Below are 25,560 nucleotides of genomic sequence, written 5' to 3'. Positions count from 1 at the left end.
GGGGTGGCCTGGATAGAATATAGGGGACCCATAGAGGGCTGCTGTTGTTGATGCTTGACACTTGCTACTTTGCTAATTCACTTGCTGCCTCTGCTGCCACGAGCTGTTTCTGCTCACTTACTTCACTTAAAATAATTTCCATATTATTTTGGGTCAATTACTAAATATATTTAAATACTATTTTTATTCTGTCTTCTCTTCTTAAAGATTATAATATTATAAAGGATAATATTAAAGGATATCTCAAAAAATTTTAGCTGAGATATAAAAAGCATAAAAATTATATACATTAATGTAATTGTATACATTAACTTGTATTTTGAGATGTATATATAATATGGTATTTCAATCAGGTTAAATATATTTATTCCATTAATGTTTATCATGTCCTTTTGATGAAAATGGTCAAAATAATTTCTTTCAGCTTTTTGAAAGATTAAATAATTATCATCCTACTGTGCAAATAGCACCTAAGAACCTCTTCCTTTTAACTGTAATTTAGTGCTCACTGATCAGACTTTCCTCCCTGCTCCCTCCTTACCACTCTTTCCAGCATTTGTACACAATATTCTGCTCTCAGCTTCTATGAGTTATCAAAGAGCTGATGACTTTGTCACAAAACAGTATTTCAAACTTGCGTATCATCAAGCGTGAATTGAATACCTTCTGTGTAACAACTGTGGGCTTAAACAAAAATAAGAACTTGAGTCCTATCACTAAGAAGCATAAAGTCTAATAGAGAATTCTGGGTGGACAAACATCTGCAAAACTGCCTTGAAGGGTGGTGAATTGATAACGGGTCTGCTCTTTCCCCTCTTGTCTGATGCCAGGGGTCAGATTCAGGGCCTCCTGCATACTAGGCAAATGCTGTCACTGAGCTTTAGCCCCATATCTTGTAATTCTTTAATGAAATGCCGTCCTCTAGATTTAGTATTCAAAGTGCAAAACCAAAGAGTCTACAGTGTTGCTCATTTTTTGGTGGAAAAGGAAATGATGGGTAGAATGTCAAAAGCATTGCTGATTTTTTTAAAAGTGAGTTAGTGTAATGAGCTGCATTTTTTCTATTTGATTATTGAGTTAGTGTATCTTTCTTTAATAATATGAGGAGGAAAAGATCACAGCTGGTACATTGGAGGGTCAACCAGTTCTCCTAATTCTATGTCATTATAGTGAGTCCTTGTGAAACTTTGTGGAATGTTGCCCAGAATTAAAGAAGTGACTCTAAACGTAAACGTTGGGTAGAGAAATAGCCCTTGCTGTAGCTATTTGTGCTGAATGGAAAGACAGAGAGAGAGAGAGAGAGAGAGAGAGAGAGGATGTGCAAGTACACCATTTTTACAACCATAAACGTGTATACATTTAAGTTGTGCCTGTATCAGACTTGATACAGTTAAATATATCAGAAGTAATATAATTTGGAGTCACTTCTAAGAGAATAGAGAGATTTGTGATTGACTTCTAATGTCTGACTTGGAGCAGATAATCTCAATTAAAATAGACATCTAATTCAAAAGAAGTAAAAATACAGTGTTTTTATCAGAAGAGGGCTTGCAGTGTTTGGCACGAATGTGAAAGAGCTTTTGTCACAGTCTGGGACTTCATTTCCAGTATGAACGATATAAATGGCTAAATATAATTTTCCTAAAATATTGCTTCATCGGGCCAATAGTAAGATACCATTTTGGCCTTTGTATTTTGCCTGACTGACATTTGCTTCTTTCCCATGATAAAAAGTGGATCTGTCTACATAGAAGAGAGCAGAACAAAGTCTCCTGCTGTCCCTCTCTGTTTATTAAGATAAACTTTTGGTAATACAGTTAAGCAGGAAGTTGGAATAGTTAAGGAAAATTAAAGTCCACTTCTTCTCACTATGTGGTAGAGATTATATTACATTTTGGCATTCTATTTTGAATTTTTTTTAAGTACAAGATGTACCGAATTTTGGATGATACTTCAGGTTTCTTTTCTGTGGGTATTGAATAAGTGTGAAAATATCAACATTTTTATTTGTATTAACACACTGAGGTCGGAGTAAATATTTAGTAATCTGACAGATAGTATCTACCTGAGTTCTAGAATATTTACAAAGAACACAGTGGAGCATGTTTGAAAATAAAATTCTCATTATTTCCATTTATAAATAACTTTTCTAACAGTGATTCATGGGGTTAATTTAAATTATACTGATAACTCTATATGTTGATCTTATAGTTACTATTCTTTTTCCCTTGGTATGTCAGATTCAGGGGAAGATTGACCTGTGAACAAGGATAGTATACAAATTATTGTGTTTCTCCTAAAAATTGTGAATAATTTTCCCACATCAACTGACAAAACAGAAAACAAATTCTTCTAAACAGCTATTTTCCCAGCTAGCTCAAATTATTTAATTTAGCCTATGTTAAGGAGTGTTGCATTTATAGCCAACTCTTTAGCCTATGTTAAGGAGTGATGCATTTATAGCCAACTCTTTAGCAGAGAAGAAATTTGAAAATAATTGTGAGATATAATTTGATGTGAAACACTCTGGAGCATTTGTTGGAGCAATGTTGAGAGAGTGAAAATGACTTAGGCAATTCAAATAATAGGAACCGGAATGTTCAGTAGCATTTTCTAGAAAGCTCTAAGAGGTCCTGAAAATGAGCCGTCATCGCCACTTCTTCAGAGTACTGTCTTTTTATTATCATTCTAGTGCACGTTAAGCTGTTGTTTTCTGTAACCAACATATAACAAATAGAAAACTATTAACTTTTTTGAAGACAAATTGTATATTTTGTTCAAGAATAAGTTGCTATAACACATTCACTAAGGACACTGTCTTAATAATGGGAAGCTTTGAAGAAAACAAGCAGCAAGCACAGGAATTAAAAAGGGCACAACTCCTGCACTCAGAGAGATGGGATCCTTCAAGGAGAGTGGAACTCAAGATACACATAGTATGGCCCAGCTGTTTGGGAACATTAAAAATCCCTTCACTTAAGCTGTTGAAAGCTACAAAAAAGACCAAATGTTTTCCATCTCAAAACACATTTTACTTAGCTGTGTTTTGAAAGCTATTATCTAAACATTTAAAAAAATCCATCGTATTTTAACATGATTCGTTGCTTTAGAGCAACTCAACAGTTATAATTTAATTTAGGAAAGAGAATGAAAAAGGTAGAAAGCAAAAGCTCTCTTTATTCTCCTACATTTTTGTTTATCTTTCCTTAAAGTACTTGAAGGACATAAAACAAAGAAATAAAAAAGTCACTAGCACACAGTTTTGTTAACTTATCTTGTGAACATTAAACATTATGCCTCGAATTTCGTATGGTACATAAAGTGTTTCTCCTTGCAAGATCGTGTATACAGCACTTCAAAAAAGCCAGTAGGACAGCTCACTAAATGTAATGGATGTGTAACAGCAGATCTTTAGATCTCTTGTATGTAGCATGACAACTTTGGGGCTTTCTGGGTACTTTAAACATGATATCTAAAACTACATATTTTTCTTAGTGATGAAAAACATAGACTAATTACAAACTTCTAATGTGCTAGATGGCTGGACCATCGGGCACAATGGCAGCATTCGGTTACACTGTATCTCTTTTTTGTTACTGAAATGAATCAGTTTTATAACCGCAACATCACTTCATTTTTCTGAATACAATTTCATGTTAATTCTTCCTAGAATTTCTCACTTAACCATAGTCACAGTTTGGAAATGTTTCCAGTGTTCTTTACCTTTCTTAACAGTTTTAGGAGGTGATTTCTCAGGTGCTTTCCAGTGATATATATCTATATCTTTTCTCACTCAAATCTTTAAGAACTCTCATCAAGCAGTTTCAAAAGAGGTCTTAAAGCACAGGGAGCAATTCCCACTTCAAGATCTCCTTTAATGTGTTGGACTATTATATACATAAAACTTTGTGAAGAAACGTCCTAGGATCAGGGGTTAAAAGAAGGAATATGATAGGATCAATGTCATGCACCTGGGATGCAGCTTTTGAGATAAAAATATAAGGATGTTTAAAGCAGTGTAAATAATCAGTAAAAAAGCAGTAAGGATAGATGTGCTAGACTTAAGGAGAAACCACCACTAATAATCCCAAATGACCTTCCCTGAACTGAGACGTAATTGTGATTTAATGGTATAATGTCAAAAATCAAATTTCATTGTGTTTATTAGCATCCATATTAGGACATAGATTCATTGTTTTGCCTTCATTTATTTTTATCCTCATATTTTTGTAGAAATCTAAGTGAAGAGTGTAGGATGAGAATAAGTGATATGTTTGCTAGGGTCACTTATGAAAACCTCAGCAAATGAGAATTTTACCTTTAAGGGCTGCCTTTCTGCCTTATCTTTAGTACTGAATTTTTTTCCTAACGTACTACAATGAAAATATACTTATTGAATGAGAAAGTGGTTGAAAAACTGGTATTATTCCACAAAGTAACCTTTGGTATAAATTTGTTCTCACTTTGGTTTTAACTGAGCCTTGGAAAATTAGGGCGCTGTGGGATGTAGCTCGGCAGCACAAGCGCCTGCCTGGCAAGTGCGAGGTCATGAGTTTGATCCCTGGTACCAAAAAAAAAAAAAAAAAAAAAAAAAAAAATTATGGTGCTTCACTAGCCTGCATTCAGTTACTAATATGCAGCATAGATTTCTTTGATGTCCCAGGAGTCTGTTTTGGTCTGGGAAATATCCCCTAGTGGTACTTCTTTTATTAATCTGTTTTATTGAACTGAAGTTAGGGGTCCTAAGAGTCCCTGTCAGTCAATGATTGGCTCAGAGTGACCCTAAATAACAACTCCTAATTATCAAGCAGATGACATCTTCGGCATCTTAGCAAGTTGTCTTTCAGGTTATGGCTAAAATAGCGTAGCCTGTGGGAGTTTGTGGGAGACATGGTAGTCTATATTGTCAGAATAATCAGTGGTTGAATTTCGTCTGTAATATCTGCCATGTAAGGAACTCAGGGAGACTTAGTCTTACTGAGTTTAGTTTTAATATCTGTAAAGCAAGAATATTAAATAAATGCTAACCTGTTAGGGAAGTATTATGTGAAATGATACATAATAAGTACTTAATATAGAATAGATGCTTAATAAATGATTGTAGTATAATTATTTTTCCTGTTTACCATTTTACCAACTTCCATTATTTTTGCAGCTTGCTAACTGGTCACCCAATATCCTCTTGCTCTCCCCAATCCACTTGTGACATTATTACCAATAAAGTTTTTAAAGATAAGAATTTAGCAAGGATTATGTCTGATTTGTTTCTGGTATGAATGAATAAATAAGTGGAATGAGCAAGATAGACTAATGTTAGGGGCTGGGGATTTAGCTCCGCGGCATAAGCCCCTGCCTTGCAAGTAGGCGGTGATGAGTTCGATCCCTGGTACCGATTAAAAAAAAAAAGATAGACTAATGTTGAGAATGAAATACGTAAATACACGAAGAGAAAAATGATAACTTACTTATATCTCCAATTTTAACCACCTAATATAAAAAAATAACCATAATGGTTTATTTTTAGTGACTATAGCAGAAAACACCCGAGAGTATTACTTAGGCATTATAATTGTGACTTAAAAGATGTTTTTGCATTTGTTATTAATATTAAAATTAGTCAATTATAACATGATGTTTTTGGTTGTTGAACACATAGAGACACTTATCATCTAAAATAAAATGTTTCTCATTTGTTTGTAAATTTTTGTGCCTGAATATGTCTTTGATATGTTAGTAATATTTAGATTAAAATGGAATCTACTGCACTTCTATTTGATCAGCACAATTATTTTTCAATATTGTTTTAATGCAGATGTTCATCAAGCTTAAAGTATAAAACCATCCACTGTGTTAGAATCCATCAAGAAAACACTCTGTTTAGAGCACATGTGTGAATATAGACATATGTAAGTTTCTATAACAATCTGTATTTTCAACCATATGAGGATTTTACAAACATAATAAACAAAAATGTGCTGGATTTTTATCAAAGTAAACAAACATTGAAAATACATCCAGTGTGAGATCCCCAGGAATACTGATCTCCACTTTTGCCCAGTTTTTTAGTGAGAATCAGTCTCACCTCTCACACAAAGCTCCTGCTGCCATGCCAGCCTTCACACACCTTCCTCTTTCTTGAATTTCAGCAGTGTTTATCATTGAAGCCACATAACCTGGTACTTAATATCTTACAGTCTCACGTTATTTGCTGTCTTTTCAAGGTGCTGATCTCTCTAAATACCTTGCATGAGCTTACATTATTCCATAGAAGGAACAATGGTTTATATTAATTTCAATATTCCCTCTGGCTTCTGAACCTCATCCTATAGTATGTTTAGTTTGGTCATTTTCAACTTATGAATCAGGAAACAAACAATTGGAAAAGGGCTATAGATGCTGGAGAAATATCATAGTCAATCCAAAAACAAGAATCCATGTAGGTTTATATATGTGCCTATGGATGTATGTATACTTGAACAAATTAGAAAAAGAGTTTTAAATTAGATATAGACCTTTTTAATCTTATAGCATGCCTTGGATAATATCATGTGCAAAAAAATGAATTTATAGAAATCATATATATATAATCATTTCGTAAAAACAAAGTGATTTGGAGTCTCACTGAGTTCAGTGTTGTCATTTGTAAAATAAGGATAACAATCATCATCACATAGACTGTTAATTATTAAATGAGATGATGCTCAATCAGCCCTTGAATAGCTTTGGTTGTTGTTATGTTATCTTGTCTGGGAACCTGAGAAATAGGGACCAGTGGTTACTGTATTGGAAATGCTTGGAGCTCCGCAGAGGAGCTTGGAGCTCCAGGAATAGGTGATCCTATTACCACCATCAAGGAGCAAGGAACAAAGGTCCGACCCGCGGATGGGCAGTAAGATGAGAGATGCAGGAGTTGCTTATACTATTTTTCACTTCACAGATCTAGCACTGATGGTTATGCTGTGGCTAGAGCTCTTGAAAAACTGTATAGCAGGATACTTCTACATTCAAAGATCAGGATCTTATCCATATTATAAATAACAACAAAAATATCAATCTGAATTTTCAAATCATCCTCGTCTACTTTGGTACATACTCATACAGTTGGACGGCTCCAAAAACAGAAAATAGGTCTTTCTGAAATCTTGTCACCACTCTGAAACTTACGATCACTGCATTTTTCTGTTTTCCATTCCATATGCCCTAAATCTCAACTGGTTTTAAAAAGCTTTTTATAATTTTGTCTTATCAAGTCTTATTCAACTTTGTAGCTCTTACAGTATCCTATTGAGTCTTTTGATTGATCATTCACGAGTAGAACTAGCGGCAGGTATTTGTTAGATTGCAGTGCAAATGTCCCCCTTGGAGCTGCAGCCTGTGTGGAACAGCTAAGCTAAACGTAGCCTTGGAAGTTGTCCTCTAGAGATGTGAATTTATCGATAGTTTGAGAAGGCCGGGCAATTGAATTCTGTCTACTAAACAGTTTTTGTTGTTGTGTTTGCTATCAGGCCTATCTATAGATTTTAAATTCTGAGCTATGGCTTCAGAGAATTTGTAATGTTCCAAGTAAGACTTCTTTTGAATGCAACATCAAGGTCAGTAGATAAAAACTGGGACCATGCCTCCCTTGCTCAGTATAAAGATGCTGTGACTCAGGTGCTATTGCCAGCACCTCCCTGTACTCGAGATGGCCTTCCCAACAGTGCTTATGATTCACCAAGATTCATCTCTTACCGCTGTCAGTTTTAACCAAAGGCCAAAGCAGTGGGTTTTTCCAATGAGATTTGCAGTTCCTTAAAGACAGGAATTTATAGGTTTAATTATAGCCATAGACTCAGTATAAATAATTTGCCAGGATATAAAACGTTCCCAATGAATGCTTTTGGCATAAAGGGAACTAAGCCATTTTACCTGTTGAATGCATGGTCTTCCTATTGCAACATGATGTCCTAGCCAAAAGAACAAACTACTCAGGCCCTCTGGACTTACACTACATCCTATTTTGTGCATCACCCCTTTTGCCTTGAAATTTCATCTCCATTTTTTTTTATGCATTGTGACAAATGGTATTTTTAATATCTTATAGCAGTTAGCAAAAATATAGTTCAAATTTCCTTTTGTTCAAGATTTATAGTTTTCAAGACTTATTTTTAAGGTATATGTCACTTCAGTAGAATTATGAAGAATTCTATTTTTTTTTTTTTTGATGTGCTTTCTCTTATTTTCAAAAATTAAGAAGTATGCTTTCTCATTATGACTGGGATTTCTAGCTTAGTCATTAGGTACCATTATACATTTGATTTCTTATTTTTGCCATTGTTCTCTGGCTCTGGATATTTTCACTTTTATTTCTCAGAAACAATCTACTGCCTGAGTGGACAGCAGATAAATAAGAAGGAAAAAATCCTTTTCTGATGTGAGGTTATCTGTACAAAATGACAAAACCAAACAAACCATAGAAGACATTTATAAAGAAGGAAATTATTTTATAGGAGTCAATTTTATTGAATAACTACAAGCAGATTTGAAGAATGGTCCTAACACCAGAGGGGTGCAGCATAGCAGGATTAGGGAATGAGATGATTGTCAATGAGCTCAAGTCCTTTTACACTTGCAGGAAAGAAGCGTGTGTCATCCTTTGGATCCAGGGAGGTCTTCTTACCTCATTATGGCAGCTGACCATATTGAGCCCATCACTGTGCCTGCTAGAAGCCACAGGAGGCAGAAAGTTTGTGGAAATGCTACTACCACAGCATCTAGGTAGGGATCATTGGGCGGTTGAGTTCTGTGAGTCCTGAACCACTAGTATCATTGGACCACACACAAAAAAATTCCTGGAGGCAGGGAAAAATAGGGAAGGAGTCCTGGTTTGCTCTCCACAAATACTGTAGGTGAGGAATGCATTATTGTCGTGATTATTTATCTTGTCATTGCTAAGGAATATTTTTCGAAGTCTAAGCCCAAGTCAGTGAATGTGCAGCTTACGGGAGCTCAGATTGCACAGTAAGTAATTGAAAATTAAATGTAATCATAATTTCCCGTGCTCATTCTCGAATCTGTTTTGCAAAAGATCACTGTGGCTTCAAATGAGCATTAGAGAAAGTATTATACAGTATCTGTGTTTAAAGGCTGCATGATGTAAATGATACATATCTTTAAACCTGAGAGTCATACTCAGTGCTGTAAGATACTCTAAACAGGAAAGTCATTTGAACACTGACCCTACTGGGAAAAAAAGAAAAGAAAAGAAAAGAAAAAAGCCAGTTCATCTCTCATCTCTCTGCCTCATGTCCTTTTGTGAGCAAAATGTTATTGTATCCCTTTGCCCTCCCTTTCTAATTCCTCCTCTCCTTTTCCTTCCTCTGCCTTTCTTTTTCTTTTCTCCTTTTCCTTTTTCCTCTCCTTCTTCCATCTTTTCCCAGTTTGTAGTTTGCTCTAGTTAAATATTAGTAAATTGAATATATCTGTGTTGTCACTCGCTGTGCTTTCCAAATTAAAATTTAACAGAACAGAAGATTTCCAGTGACTTTTTTGAAATATTCCAGCATGAATTACCAAAACCTCAAGAAGTGATAAACATTTTTGTGAAAATTTTCCAGTGAGAGCTACCACAATTTTTTTTAAAAAGTAGTATGACTGAAAAATTTAGAGAATCATTTAAGTTTGGTTATTAACAGTTGTTTTCAGAAGTTATGTACCTTGCTGCCTCTCATAGAATGAAGGGGTGGGGCTGATAAAACAGTAAAACACAGTGTAATATTGCTCAAAAGTACTTTCAAATTATAATCTATAGTCATCAGTGTTCTCTGTAAGATAACAGGGTTCTATGGTTTTTTTAATAAATGGGTATTTCAGATAATATGGAGAGAAGTATGTGTGAATCACGGTATATATGTATATTTTCCTCTTTAAATATTCCTGTCCATGTCCTTTCTGCTGTTCCCTTTCACGGTTGCAGGGCACTGCATTAGCAAACTTGGATTTGTTTTCCAGCCAAGAGCTACATACAAACACAAATACTTTTGAGAACCTGCATCCTGGATATTGACCAGTATTTAATTCTGGACTTCGTAGACAAGCTATATTAGGATTTTATTTGAAGTCATACAATTGATGAAACAAAATTTACAGAAATATTTTTTCAAGTCACATTGAAAGCAATATCTGTATTCTCACAGTGATACTGAAATGTTATTGATATGTTAACCACTACCGGAATATTCTGACATTTTACCATTTCGTATATATCATAAGATGCGTCATTAAATGTATTGCAAGTCTAACATGCTTTTCTGGCTCTCCGGAGTTTTTTATTTTATTAAGTATCTGGCACTAGGTTATTGACATGATAAAATGGAACTTAAGGATTTCCAACATAAAGAAAAAATAAACATTTCATTACATCATTGAAAAGAACCTACGAATTGTTTCCTGACTCTATTGTAGACCTTGTGCCCAGGTATAAATAGTAGCAGCATCTGCCATTAGAGCTTCAGAGTATAGCAATAATTCTTGGGCCCAATCACTTCACTATCCCTTTCCCCCCTGCTTCTATGTACACCTCTTTTGTAAGAAGAAAGAATTTCCAATAGCTCACAAATTAATCACAACCACTAGTGCTCTCTACGGAGATTATGTAGTTGCTCTTATGAAATGTTCTGTCCTCAAAATGATGAGTTAATTCATCTGTAACAATGTTAGTTCATCAAGGTTTGCGGTTTATCTAAGGATCGAATTCCTGTAATTTTGTATGCCATCTGATTTAATGTCCATTTAGTTTAGCAGTTAGACAGCGATAGGCAGGCGCAACACATGAATCCAATATCACCAACTGGAGAAAACACAAATTCTTAAATGTTGAATTCAGGCATCCTTAGATGGAGATTGCCAATCTGTTTTTCTTTCTCCTGGGAAAATATATATCTAGATAATGCCAGATCTTATTAAGAAAAACCTAAACATCACATGTAAATGTGCTCAGGGTAAAATCTGTGTTTCAAAAAGGCCTTTAATGGAAAAGGATAAGAAAGAGTGGGTTGATATAAAAATGAGATAGTATACATTCTTTTGGAAGGTTCTCATACTGTGTACTCAAATACAATTACAACAGTTTACAGGCAAAGGATCAATTGGCTAGAGTTTACTAATAACCTGCTTTCCTTGTAAATTTGATAGGCCTTCCAAATGTTTTCAGGTTGAATGAAAAAAACTAAAGCTTCATTTTGTCTTCATATTTTGATGACTATTTTGTAGTGACATTTTGACCAACAGTTGCAAACAGTTGGTCACTTAACAGAAAAATATATATGGGAAACACTTGTCTTTGCTGCAACAGATGCAAAGTAATACAAAGTTTTATTTCCAGAAAATTCCCTTTAGTTGTGTCAGTGAAGGGAGAAAGAAGCTTTCCTACATGTTTAAACAATTTTGATGATGCTCAACTCACCAAACTAGTTTTCTTCTTATTATTATTAAAGGGGTTAGAGTTTTGTCTTAGATTTTGTCATTGCGATTGCCATGAGAAGAGAAGTTAACCATGAAAATCCAAAAGGAAGCTAGGTTTGACTTAGATAACACCAAACACATTTTCAGAGAATATTTGTTAATAAAATTATTAACAAATAAATAAATTAAAAATGCTAGGAAGAAGAATGTTTCTTTTCATCAAATAGTTTTCAGGTAAATTCTCTTATTAAAGAGAATATCCCAAATGGCCCTAATTATGACAAGTGAGTAGTGAGTGGTCTCAGTAGGATTGTAAGGATTTAAAAACAGGGAACTTGGAAGATCCTGCCTGAGTGTGATAAACAGAGCCATTCTCCACGTCCCTGGTCTCTTGTTTCACTGATGCTGTGAGTATCAGGAAGGTGCGAACAATGAAAGGCCTGCTGTGCTCAGCGACAGGGCCAGAGCATCTTCATGCATCCTCATTTGTGAACTACAGCAGAAGACGTATTAGAAAAAATAAGCAGGAAAGAAGCCTAGGAAGATTAGTTTGACATCAAATTATATAGGAGGTTGCATTTTGGATTCCAGATTTTATCATCTGGCAAACTGAGATCCAGCAGGGTTTTTTTGTTTTGTTTTTCAGTATGGTTCTCCCTCCACCCTTGCTTTCCTTTTTAAGTAAAGCAAAAACATTTGTCATATTCTTACTGTTGCAATATTCATGTAAAAATCAGGCAAACATTCAGAGCTGAAGTGACGAAGACTTCCCTAGCGCTGATCCCCAGGGGAAAAGGAAGTATGAGGTTCATCACCATGGAGCAACTTAACAAACTGAGCCAGTCAGTACTGTGGGCTACCACGAGCCCCCCGACACAAGGCAGAGTGTGAGTGAGAGCAGAAGGAGTGCCTAGAAGCTGGATGGTGGCAGGGCAACGCACTTCTACTCCGCAGAAGTGGCAGTGGAAGGACTTCCCACCTCTAAATCCCTAAAACACAATGAAGAGAGCATCACTTATTCCGGCAGGGTAACTGTGTTCAGTAGCCAGATCTCCTTGGGTATATGATGTGGTAACTGCCTGTACATTTTGCCACTCTTACTTCATTCTTGCAAGGAAAGTTAGAAGTAGTTTGACTTAGGAAAAGATGTTGCTGAAGATATCAGTGCGGATAATGCATGAATGCTTCCTTAAGAATCTTCTAGTGGCTCTTAAAAGAGGGTAAGACTATTACAGATACACCTGTAAGGTTGAGTAGAACTGGTTACAAACCAGGAGAGAACCACAGCTGACTTGGCACCAAGGAGGACATTGTTAGACCTGGTTGGTAAAAATTATATAAAAAAAGAGGCTTTGAAGATAGACACAACTTTATCTGAGATAACCAAGATAAAATGTAATGGCTGAGCAATACTAGTAATAGTTAACTCTATTTTACTAATATCGATAATTATAGCTATTTTCTGTTGATTATATGCTATGCTCTATGCATGATTCTAAGTGATTTACATACATTATTCATTAAATCTCAACAGATGGAATGAGATTACACTGAATGACTAGGCAATTACAACCACTGTAACAGCTGATAGCTAGGAAGGTTAACAGTGCAGAATATAAACTGGTAGAAGGGTAAGTAGTGCCTTGAAGATATGTCAGGTTTGCAGTTGTTCCGATTAGAGGTACCAGGCACTTAAGTGAAACATTCAAAGTGGTTGAAAATGAAAACCAAGGAAGGATCTGACACAATTGTTCAACAAACGTCTATGAAGTGTTAGTGTATGCCAGTTATTAGATAGACTGGACAATTACAGGAAGATAAAATAGATCTAATTCCTGCCTTTTTAATGTCGAGCAGAGGACATTATTAGGATGAATTTCCTGACTTTGGTAATAAATGTCAACACAAAACTAGTGTGTGTGCATTTGTGTGTGCGCGCGGACTGTGGGTGTGTGAACATGTGTCCTCCTATCCTGGTTTTGGAGTTTGGGGATCTCAGTGACTTCTTTGGCTGATTGGCGGAGAACACAGTGGGGAGGGACAGGACTAGCTCAGCTGCCAGCCAGCCAGAGACCTTCATCTTTGGGGGTAGCACAGCTTGAGAGAGAAAAACATTTTTCTTAAAATTCTTCTCTTCCAAGATCAGGAGAAGGATTAGGGCAGCTGACATTGGAATGGAAGAGAAAGGATAGATAAAGGCTTACACTTTCCCATTCCCCAAAATGTAGGCCAGACTATCTTCCTCACTGTGCATGTATGTAAGTTTACTCTAACTCGTTACACAAATACTGTATGTTGACCTGTTCCCACGAACTCAGAGCAGTTCACACTCATATTACCCAATGTATTTTCCCAACACTCTCATTATGCTGATATTATGAAACTTGTTCATGGAAACTGACTCAAAGGTTAAGTGACTTACCCAAAGGTACTCAGCTAGAAGTGGAGACAGGCGGAGAAGCAGGCCTTCCAACTCACTTTCCCCACAAGATCAGATGTAAAAGCACACTTTAACAGCGTTTCTCAAGCCCTGGGGAAGACGCTGACCCTGGAGTTATGCTAAATGCTGTCCTAAAAGACTGAATTAATTACAAGCAATAAAATAATGAAAAATCAAATCCTTATAGAATTGAGGCTATTTCTAAAAACATTTACTCCTTAGTTCCACTCTAAAGTTAAGGAGATTTGGCTTTTTGAGACTACTGGCAACTATAATCCAAGTTATCTGCTATAAAGAAAAAGATGATAGCAAATTTTCTTCAATGACATAAAAATGATTGCTGACTAAACAAGGATAATGATGTGTTGTGAGTTTTGGTGAATATTTCTCACTTCTTGTAAATATTTGCTTGTCTTTTTTTCACTGTTTCTTTCAGGACATATATATCTGACCACTAGTTATCTCTACTGTGGAGGGAGGGACAAAGAAGAAAAGACTGACATTTATGTTTGTAATAAACTACTGAAGTCTTTAGCACAATGTCTTCATCTAAACTGGGTATAGGTTTTTGTTGTTGTGGCTGTACTTTAACCACTCAGCATAATAGCTTAGAAGTGAAATACATCAAAATAGCTCAACAAAAATATTTTAAATATGGCAGCCTTCACTGGAGTAGAAGAAATAAATCTTTGAGACCTATATAATAATTTATTCACCTGAGCTGTTGTTTCAGTAAAGTATTTCATTTTAGTTTCCAAAGAACTGCTAGACATTATTAAATATATTTAAAAATCGAAGCAAAAAATGTTGCTTTCATTCTGGCCGAGTATCCTATGAAATAGTCAAAGTCTCCTCCATTTTGCATAAAACACCAGATAGGTGATTATGGTTGTAGAGTTTATCAATTAGAAGGGAAGTAGTGAGTGGTTCGCTGGGGTAACTTTTGTGTCACACTGTCTATTTTGAGGGATCCCATGCTGTAGGACAGTAATGGGGTGCTAATTCTGAACGCACACAGTGCTGTCCTACAAAGACATCAAGCTTTGTAGGAAATCAACCCTCCAGCAGTCCTGGCAAGCCAGACTGACCCCAGCAAATGAAAATAATCAAAAGTAATTAGAAGCGTGCTGGACTACTCCTCGGAGAGCCGAGCAGGAGAGTAAACATGCCTGAATCCTCAAGCCACTGCAAAGGCCCATGTCTGAGCTGTTAGGTGCCCTGACCTTGTCCACATAAAGATGTGATTTATGAAGTGCAGGGCACAGCAGCAGGGCTTCTGTCTTCTCCTGGAGAACCAAATTACTGAGGTGGAGATTAACATGCTTTCAGTCGGGCCCATTTCCAGACCAAGGGAAATTTTTTATTTACATTTTTTTTACCTTTAATTTCCTCTTTTCTTTTTAAATAGCACCCCCTGCCCACTCGATTTTAAAAAGAAAAAAAGAGGAAGAAAGGCAGAGTCCATCACGAGTGACCAGACATCTCTGTCTTGACTGGCGGTGATAGGTGCCGGGGCTATAGACAGTCAAAGCTTTTTGTTTGTTTGTAAATTCATATCTTGTTGGACAGTTTTACTGGATTTCCCTACTCAGAATCACAGAAATTATCTTCTAATCCAAAGATCCGCGGTTGTGAAAACTCCCTTGGTTAAGTGATGTACATAATTAAATTTAAACAAAATATTACCTTTGATACCATGGCTTCTGATTCAGCCTCCCTGGCCTAAACGTTATGTTTTATTACAAGGCAGCTCTATTAGATAAAAAGATTGAGGGAAATTGTGGGTGGTAGAGAATTTGGAGGAGTAGGAGGGAAGACAAATTGGGAGAAATATTTATACACCAATCGGTGGAAAGTCTCTTGAGTTTTAAAGACACATTTATATTTTTTCTTATCTTTATCTCAGTTAGGGTAGGTAAGGTTTTACAAAATCCCATTCTGACATGGAAAAGGAAGCATTGATTTTCTTTTTAAACACACATCAATATCTATACACGAAGCTAATTTAATTACCAGGCAGTTATTGTTCAGCCAAATGTCAATTTCCCAGATTATTTCATGCTACTTGACATGACCTGTATGAAACTGGATTTAAAAGGATGTGTATGAATGAAACTGAACTTGAGAAACGTAAAAATGTACTTTGTTCTTGAAAAGCTACAACAAAAGTGTTAAAAACGTCAGGCTTAGAGTTCACTGTACATGAAATCACCTCAAGAAATCCGAAACTGCAGAATTAAGAGAACTCTGCTTAGGCGGAGGTTACAAAGTACCTTCCTCTATAAACCAAACAATGTCAGAGTCAACGGGAACGTACTTTATTAACTTTATGGTATTGAAAACTGCCAGCAAGTTGTCTTGTTTTTAAATATTGTCCTCTGCAGAGTGTTATAGTGCTGTTTGTCCGCAGGAAGCCTATTAAAAGTGGACAGTGCAGTCATTTCATCTGGCTTTGGCTGGACTGCTTTTCTTTCCTTTAATGATGTGCTGGAATGTACCATGCCCATAGGGTCTCCATTAGCAGAACTTTTACTTCTGGGACGACCACGAAGTTTAAGGCTTAAAAGAGGCATCAGTTTACAGTCCTGTGGGAATCACTTGAATACTGGAGCACTAACTTCTTACTGCTTTAACTAATATATTGACTTTTTTAAATAAACAGGTACAATGAAGGCAGAGCAGTGGCCTTATTGGAAATCTTTGGGCTTTTAAAAGATTCTGCAATCCACACAGCTGGGGTAGGAAGAAAGGGGCCTGAGAAGGGTTTATGCCCTTTTCAAACTGGGAAGAAAACACATTAACCTCTCCCACCGCAGCCCTGCCTGATCAGCCAAAGGGGGATCTTTACAGCTTCCAGAAAATCTATCAGTTCACACTCAAACCACCAGTTTTCCCAGTGCCTCTTACCCAGTAAACAGCAATTAACAGAGCAATAAAGAAAACACCATAATTCTTTCTAGAAAAAAATCTTTTAAAAATATGATTCTTTTAATACACTGCTGATGAGACACCATTTCCCCCTACCCCAAAGCTATACCTGTTAGAGTTTGTGCTTTCATCCGGTCTGTTCCCCTGAATATTTAGATCATCTGTCCTGATACAGGTTTGCAGATTAAAGCTGGTTTAAGATTATAGTAAAGCCATTATTTTTAATAGTCCATTTCAAGGGCAGTGCTAAATACTGTAGAACATGCATGCTACTTATTACAGCTGAGCAGACATCGGCTTTTGCAGATTAATTTGTAACTGGGAACTACTGTAAACAGATTTCACCTGAAATCCCAAGGAATAAAGTGTGGTGGTATTTGGTTCCTTGTCTTAGATATCTTCCAGTGGAGACCAAGCTACTGAGAGAAAAACAAGCCCTTCGCAAAAACCTTGCGTCAGCCTATTTTCATTTGATGGGGGGAGGTCCCTCCTAGGAGATTATTATTAAGAGGAAGAGGGTCCCTACAAGAGTAAAAAATGTTCACCTAGCTAACTGAGATTTCGGGACCTTTTCTTCAAATTTCAAGTTATGTCAGGAAAAAGTGAGAAGACTCTCCCTTTTGTGAACTTACTGTTACATAACCAAAGGAGAGGGGCAATAGGGTAAAAGGAGGGAGGGGGAAGAGACAGAGAGGCAGAGAGAGAGACAGAGATGGAGAAGCCGTGTTTTGCTAGCCTCTTTTGCCCAGATCTTTATGATGATTTCCTTTGGTATTTGTTAACATTTAGTTCAGTGGAGAACACGACTGACGATGACGATAACGACGATATTAATCAACAATGATAATGATGAAATCTCTAGATAAATCTTTAACGTGTTAATTCTTGGGCTTTGGAGAAATTCCTGGGTACAATCAGCCTTAACCCAGGCCAGCACGGCGGCCTGCACGCCGGGAAGCGCGGGCAGCTCCTGCGGCGCAGGGTGCGGACGGCTTCGGCTTCGGCTTCGGCTTCGGCTTCGGCTTCGGCTGCGGCTTCGGCTTCGGCTTCCGAGGAGGCAGCGGCGGGTTCACCTGGGTGGCTGAAGCCGCAGGCGCTGCTCTTTATTTCGGGGCACAGCGCCATCTACCGGTTGCCTGACATACCTGCAAGTATCCAGATCTTGCGAGTCCGCCCCGCCTCCCCCACTCGTACCCAATATTAGGGGAAAACTCGAAGGCCCTTTCCACGAAATTCTAATTTAGCTAGGACTTGCTACTGATTCCACATGACCTTTGTCTCCCCACCGACGTTTCCTCCTTTTCAAAGCAGTCTTGTAAAGGGCAAGAAGGCGGGGGCTGCGGGGTTGGGCCGGGCTTGGGCTGGGAGGGATGGGGAGGCTTAGGGCTCTGGGCTCTCAGGCCCCCTGATCAGGCCGCACTGTCTGAAGCAATCGGTTCCCCAGATTACTTGTATTTAATACACAATGCATCATAAAACAAATCCCTCATCCTGACAGGAAGAAAATAGAACAGCTCATAGCTCGAGCCGGTCCAATTTATGGCTAAATTAAAAAAAAAAAAAAAAAAAAAAAAAAGCTCCCACAATGGGCAAGTTTAGGAAGGGCAGGAAATCAATGCTACAAACCCAGGGCTCTTAAAGGTTCTCAAGCGCCTAACTCTATGGGAATATCTGACCGGGTTTTAGGTTATTTACAAAGGATTTTTCCTGTCCTACCTACCACTGCTGTGCGATTTTCCCTCAAACAATGGCCATTATCTGAAATAACAGTTCAATGTCACAGATTACAGGCCACCAAAACGAATTAGTCACCACATCTTGTCATTTTCTCTCTCCCACATCTCTCTTTTGTTACTATTTTTGTTTTTAAATCGGCTTCAGGGGGCGGGGGGCGGGGGGTGTATAGATCTACTAGATTTTCACGTTTACTTGCACTTGGAGAAAACAAAAACTGGGTGGCACTCGTGCTGTCCCGGTTGGCAGATAAAAGTTTAACACCGGCTTGCTCTGAGCCCCTGGGCCAGCCCCACCTCCCCTGCGCAAGTGCCACTAGTCTGCTGTGTTTGCTTAATTTTCCATTGTTGAGCTGGAAAGAAGTTGGATTCTATTCACTTGTTTTTAAGACGTTTTCTGATTAAAGCCTTTATTTCCACCCAGATGATGGGCTAAATAAATTCTTCCAACATTGGCTACAAATAGAGGTAGACCCTGTGCGGCACCCACTGTCCTTCCTCTAGTGTCTTTTCTGTTTTATATTGATAGAAATTAATAAAAAATGTATCAGTTATTAAACATAATGTAATACTGATCAGTCATTTTTTTGGAGCAGTTGTAGTGTTAGAAGTTTAAAAATAATCTGGGTTGTCAAATTGCTTAATTCTACTTTTGGGCTCTCATGGTGCTTTAATTAATTTATCAAAGAACATGGCCAAAACTCACCAGACAGTCTTCAATATTCCTAAACCCGTAATACTTTATTTGGGCGAGTTATATGCAAATAATGTTTCAGATTTTAAAATCTCTTCCTCAAAGGAAAAAAATTGCGATTTAAAATTTTAACAAGCCTTTCTGCTGACTTAAGAATGGTGGGGATAAATTTGAAATTTCAATTTAAAAATATCGAAAAGATACTTAGCAGAAAACGGGGAATCTATGTCAACTTTTTACTCTAGAGACTTCTATTGGCTGAGAATTTCTGAACTAATTACGTTCAGTAGGAGCCAGCCTCCCTTTACCCTAAACCTCATCTTCTTTCTCTCCTGCGCCCCACCCCACCCTCCAGCCTGCCCCGTGCGCGCAACCTCGCACCCCTGATGCCCCTCCGCCCCTCTCCTCCCATCCCCCATTTTCTCTCTCTCTCTCTCTGTCTCTCTCTCTCTCTCTCTCTCTCTCTCTCTCTCTCTCTCACACACACACACACACACACACACACACACACACACACACAATCACACTTGTGCTTTCAGGACATTGACACAGAGGATATTTCCCTGGGGAAAGAAATCCTGTCTGGCGAGACCTCCCCATTGGTTGTTTACCCGGAGAAATCTACATGTTTAAGGGGGATGGTGCATCCGAAACCAGTCTGCCCCTGTAGGACTTGGGTCTTGGCGACCTTTTTGTGACCTCTCCTGCCCGAGGAGGCTGCTGTCACTTTAAAATTTACTGAAAGAAGAGCCCAGCTTCCGATCACTCTAGGCGGCTTCTCCCTCTCCCCGGCTTCTTTCTGGATGGCCGAGCAGATCTTCTTTAAAGAGACAGTTCATGAAATAGAAACCCGGAGGCTGAGCTCGGAGTTGCGAAAGGGGACGGTCCGGGAGGGTCCGGGACCGGGAAGGAGCAGAGCGGGGCTCGCGCTGCCCTCGCCCCCCGGACCCCACCTTCGCAAACTCTCCTCCTCCAGCCTGTCCGCCCCCCTCGGGCTTGGGAACCAGAAGTGGAAGAAGTTTTAGTGGGTTTCAGATAACTTTCATTACACATCGGGCTGATAAGAGCAAGAGAAAGTGAGAAAAGAGGGAGGTGATGTGAACCAGAAGGAATAGCTGCGAGCTCATTTAGGAAGGGGGACAAAAACCAAAAGACACCCACCCCGGTCACCCAGACGACAGAAGACTTCATTTCTGGTCCTAAAATACACTGGTGGAGGACAATAAATCTGAAACGCGTGGTCCCGGCGAGCAGATCCTAGAGACGGACAAAGTTATCAGAGACCCGTTTGGAAATCGAGACGCGAGGCTTTTTTTAAAAAACAACTCGAAAAATGTTGCTGGGGATCGTTTGAAAGGATTTTCGTGCATGAGCTTGAGGGCTGCCGATTATTTTGTTTTATTTCTTCTGTGATTGCCTTTTTATTGCTGAGTTGAGGCCACAGAAATCTTAAGGTAAGCGAATTTAAAAATAAAGTGTGGGCGATGTGCACAGTCGGTCACTCGGACGTTTCCGGCCCGCACGCCCTGTCGGGGTGCCCCCGCGCGGCGCCCCGCGCTCCGCCGGCCCGGCCGAGCCCCGCTTATCTCGCCGCGAGCCGCGATTTCCTTGTTCCTCCCGCGAGCGGGCGGGCGAGCGCCGGCGGGACGCGGCTCCCGGTGCTGTGCGGCCGGCCCGGGTCGCGGGCCGCCGGCGGCCTCCTGCCCTGGCGCTGCCTCCCTCCCTCCCTCCCTCCGCGGGTCTGTCGGCCGGCGGCGGGACGCGGAAGGTGGGGTCTGCCAGAGTCTGAATTCCTGGCACCCGCCACGCCACTTTGGAGTCGCTGGGCCGAGTTCTGCCGTGCCAAGTGGGAGCCGGCTGTCCAACCTCGTGGGCTCCTTTCTCGAGAAAGTCACTCTCGGACCCATTGGCTCGGCGCTGGGGATTTTTCCCCCTTTTCCCTTTTGCTGTGGAGTTTTTGAAAGGGCCTTTCTCAGAAATCCACCTACAGGAATTTTTTTAAAGCTATCTTTGGAGCTTGACAGCATTTTAAAAAAAAAAGTGTATTAGATGAAATGACAGAAGATGCCTTGTTTTATTTTATTCAAGGTTTCTGAGACAATTAAAACATTTGGGAGACAACTGCAGTTCTACTATTGCAAATCAAAAGTGAATAGTTCACCTGGGGAAGGAGGGGGCATTTATAAAGAAAATTAAGCTTTTGTTTTGAGGCGCGCATATTGAGTAAGAAAGTTAACATGTAGGTGATATCTTTGAATAATCATGTAATAGATTATGCAAAAAAGACATTCTTTGGAAATGAATCTTTTTAAAAATTAACTTCGCTGTTGACAGTGGCAGTGGCAGTAATGTTAACGCGGAATAAAATTACACCTAGGATTTTTTATGTGAAGTGTATGTAGTACTGCCCTCCCTTCCTCTGCAAGATGGAATGCTGGAAAGCCAGGGGGATGGATGCGTCTTGATTTTGAAATTAACAAGTTTTCCACTTCTCTGCAAATATGAGATGGAACTGGTGTTCCCTGGCTTCACTCTATTTCCTCTCTTAAATATTTCTCTAGTGTGTCAGTATACCTGCCTACTTTTTCACTAGTCAAGAAAACAATAAAAGGTCAACTAGAAATCAAATCAAAATAAACAAACAAAACTCAACAACCCCAGCATTTTATTCAGTACAAGTGTGCACTGTATTGTAATTTATGTGTCTTCTCCACATGTGGGAAAGGGAGAAATCCAAAATTCCTTTTTAAGTTACTTAGCCATGAAGGTTAAGAAATATCTTAAAGTCTGCAATTGTATAAGTGGGAAACTGTTAAAATTTGTTCTCACTAGAAAAGATATTTAGGTATGACTCCTTGTATTTAGTGTGAAGAAGTGTCCTTGAAAATGAGGACCTGCGTGTGTGTGTGTGTGTGTGTGTGTGTGTGTGTGTGTGTGTAGCAATTACTATCTCTGTCCTCTGTTTCCAATTTTTCCTTTTAAATTGTGGGACTGCTCACTGCCCTTCAGCTGCCCCATGTCCAAGGGCTTATTCTTAGCTTCCCTGGCCTACAGCCCTCAGGACACTGGGTTCCTCTTGAAGTTTATGGTGAGTTAATGACTTGAGCTTACAACTGGGTGATTACCTGAGTTCTGTGCAAAACTATTTTTTTGTCTGTATACTGAAGACTTTAGTTTTAACTTTATATTGGTATAAATGCAGCAGAGTTTTGCAGGAATTATATGATTCATTAATTTGCATTCTAGACTGCATCGTTTAGTTTTTGATAGGAAACTTCCTCAACTTTGTTTTAGCTGATTGACATAACATTACCAGCCTTTGTAGTTGTCCACCATCAAGTCAAGACTGAAACTTTTAGTATGGATGTTTAAGGCATTGCTTAGGGGGAATCAGAATAGCTTGGTTTAAGTACACAAAACTTTATCAATGAAAGTTTCTCATTCCAATTTTTGTTCATAATTGTCCTAAGTAATATTAACATTCAATACAGGCCAAATGTGAAAAATAACAAAACACAACCATTAATGATAATGGCAATATATTGGAGCATATTGATATATATTTACTTATTCACAAGTCAGTTTTGTTAATTTGCTTACTGAACATAATGCATAAATATGTATTGGCATGTATTAGCTAAAACCTTAGGTTGCCATAGTTTGCATGATTGTTTACCTATGTATGGATAATTTGCATGTTTCTCTTTAGTTTAGTTTAGTTTAGTGTCCTTCAACTAAATGTGTGATTTAATTGTTTCATGGTGAGAAAATGCAAACTGGAAAAGGGAAATTTAGTAATATTTACATTATAATTTTAAATGAATTAAAATATAAAAATGTGAAAATACAAACTCCATGAAAAGACTATCAAAATCTAAAGTGCTACTTAGTTACCCAAATCAAAATATTGACTGCTTAGCTCAGAAAATATTAATGAGTGCACTTAACATTATTTTTTTTAAGGATGAATCTGATAAACTTAAGTTTTGAACACTCAGTCATGCATGACAACAAAACAAGCATGTCTTGAAACTGTTCATTTACTTGTAGCTTTATTCTTTTTTTTTCAAAAAGCATATTGTCATGTACAGATAACTTCTTATTCTTTCCTCAATATGCATGCTGTCTGACATTCTTCTTTTAAGGATGCAAAGGGGGCATATACATTTCAAAGAAATGTTTTAAGAAACCAATCACTTTCATGAATGGAGCAAAATGGCAATTGATTGTTCTTATCTTCCCCCTTCTAGATCTTAGATGAGTTTTGCAATGTCAAGTTCTGCATAGATGCCAGTCAACCAGATGTAGGAAGCTGGCTCAAGTACATCAGGTTCGCTGGCTGTTATGATCAGCACAACCTCGTTGCATGCCAGATAAATGATCAGGTATGTTGTAAAGATTTTCTTGTCTTTCTTTGAGAACATTAAAGTATCAGTGAAGCCTGAAGAATAAAAATAACAGTGTGCTGCAGTAGACCCCTGAGGCCTGTCTGTTGATATGATAGAAGGTGATGCACAAATATAAGGAAAACGCAAAACAAAGTCATCTTCAGTACTTTCTTCCAGGACTACTCTTTTTGGGTAATTTATTCACTTTGTCCTAGTACTCTTCATAAATGCTCCAGTTTTCTTAGTGTAAATGAAATGATTTTTAAACAAAGTACTTATTTATTTTTCAGTGTTCTTTACATTTTTTCCCTTACCATCACAGCAGGTATATTCACAGAAATTACTGAGCTAATAAAAATACTTTGTGAATTTATGCAGAAATTGGAAGAAATATATTTGAAATATATAGTTTTCTTTGAAATAGTAGGTATATATATGACATCAGTCAACTTATCTAATTATTCATTTATATTGATTTGTCTAAGTGAAAACTTTTAGAATAGTCAGAATACTGTTTGTTTTGTGTATGTGAAAAAGTTAAAATACCATTGTTGGAAATCATGTTGTGACAGTATGGAGGACCATGCAGGGAGGTGGACTTTAATAAAGTAACTATGAAATAAAGATCATGGCATCATCATGAAACATGGTTTATACTTAATAACATTAGATCATGAATTTTTAACTTAGTATGGCAATATCTAAAATAGTAAGTTTATTTTAGTCTGTCAATTTCTTCTTTTGTAAACATCATTTGGTTAGAATTTAATTATATTATAATCATTTATTTCTTTTAACGCAATGCTTCCGTAAATCAAATATGTTTTCAAGACCATATTGCAATGGGTGCCTGGAAAATCTACTATGAGATCACCACCAAGAAAAAGTTTAATTTAGATGTTTCCAATTGAAAGCTGCTAAATAAAGCTAGCCTAATATGGTCTAAGACTCTCTTTCACTCATCATTATGAAATTTTTCTTTGGCATTTTACCAATTACCAGATAATTTTTTACTGGCTAAACTATAGAAGAAGTAGTAAATTGTAAAATTAGATTTAAGTAAGAATCATTTTAAAATCTTCAACAGACATCAAAAATAATAAACTGATGAATTGATGTTTTTCCCTTTGCCATAAGAAAACATGAAGCGTTATTGACAAAGGAAAGCATTATTAAATCAGCTATTTATTATAAGTAGCTAATATCCCAAGTCTCTCATACTATCACCATCAGCAACAAACATTTTTTGAGTACTCACTATTGTAGATGTGGGAGATAGTTTTTATAAATAAGAAACTCTTTTTCCTTATAAAAGGAACTAGAGGTCTCAAATACCTTTAGAGTGAAATATTACAATTATATCATAATAATTATCTGCTGTTCTTATTTACTGACAATAGGACTTATTTCCAGAGAAAGAAAAAAATAGTTGTTGAATTAGTGAAAATGCGACTTAAGAATGGGACTTGTAGCCAATATAAACCCACATATAGCCGTATTTTCATTTAATATTTATGTGTCTAATATTATTTTATAATAAATTTGTTCTTGTCATTGGAAATATTGATTGCATTAAAAAGGAAAACTGTTTCACTGTTCCTAAGTATGAATGTTATTGCTCATTAGAATAGGCATTTGTAATTTTACCATAGTTATTTTAAAAGTACATATTGTAAGAAGTATTATTTTTTCAAAGAAAATATCCTACCTTCATACCTTAATGAAGCACATGTTTACTTATTTTAACTGATGAACCAGGGAAAATAGCTAATCTGAACAAACATATAAAGCCAACATTAGACACATATTATTTCTTTACTCATTTTAAATTTCTATGTTATGGTGGCAAAAATCTAAGATGGCTACAGAGAACATATCAAATAACATAATTGTGAAATTGATATTGCATTGTCAAGTAAGTTCACCCATAAACAA

At 37.5% G+C, this 25,560-nt stretch overlaps 1 protein-coding gene across 11 annotated transcripts in view; it reads left to right on the top strand.

Moving 5' to 3' along the window:
• Mecom (MDS1 and EVI1 complex locus) overlaps positions 1-25,560 on the top strand; it is a 533,468-nt gene that overhangs the window by 451,831 nt on the left and 56,077 nt on the right. For 9 of the 11 annotated variants that reach the window (XM_013145501.3, XM_013145498.3, XM_003463516.5 and 6 more), the window contains exon 3: positions 23,488-23,622. In XM_013145501.3, coding sequence (XP_013000955.1) covers positions 23,488-23,622 — 135 coding nt within the window. Of the gene's footprint in view, positions 1-19,764; positions 20,692-22,218; positions 22,326-23,487; positions 23,623-25,560 lie in introns of those variants that run through there. The other 2 variants (XM_013145502.3, XM_063229012.1) reach the window with 2 other exon arrangements.

This window comes from Cavia porcellus, unplaced genomic scaffold, assembly GCF_034190915.1.
Source record: "Cavia porcellus strain 051 isolate PalLab524CR breed Dunkin Hartley unplaced genomic scaffold, mCavPor4.1 scaffold_17, whole genome shotgun sequence".
Lineage (NCBI taxonomy): Eukaryota > Metazoa > Chordata > Mammalia > Rodentia > Caviidae > Cavia > Cavia porcellus.
Note: the sequence above shows the minus strand (reverse complement) of the source record. Positions and strands in the feature narration are given on the sequence as shown.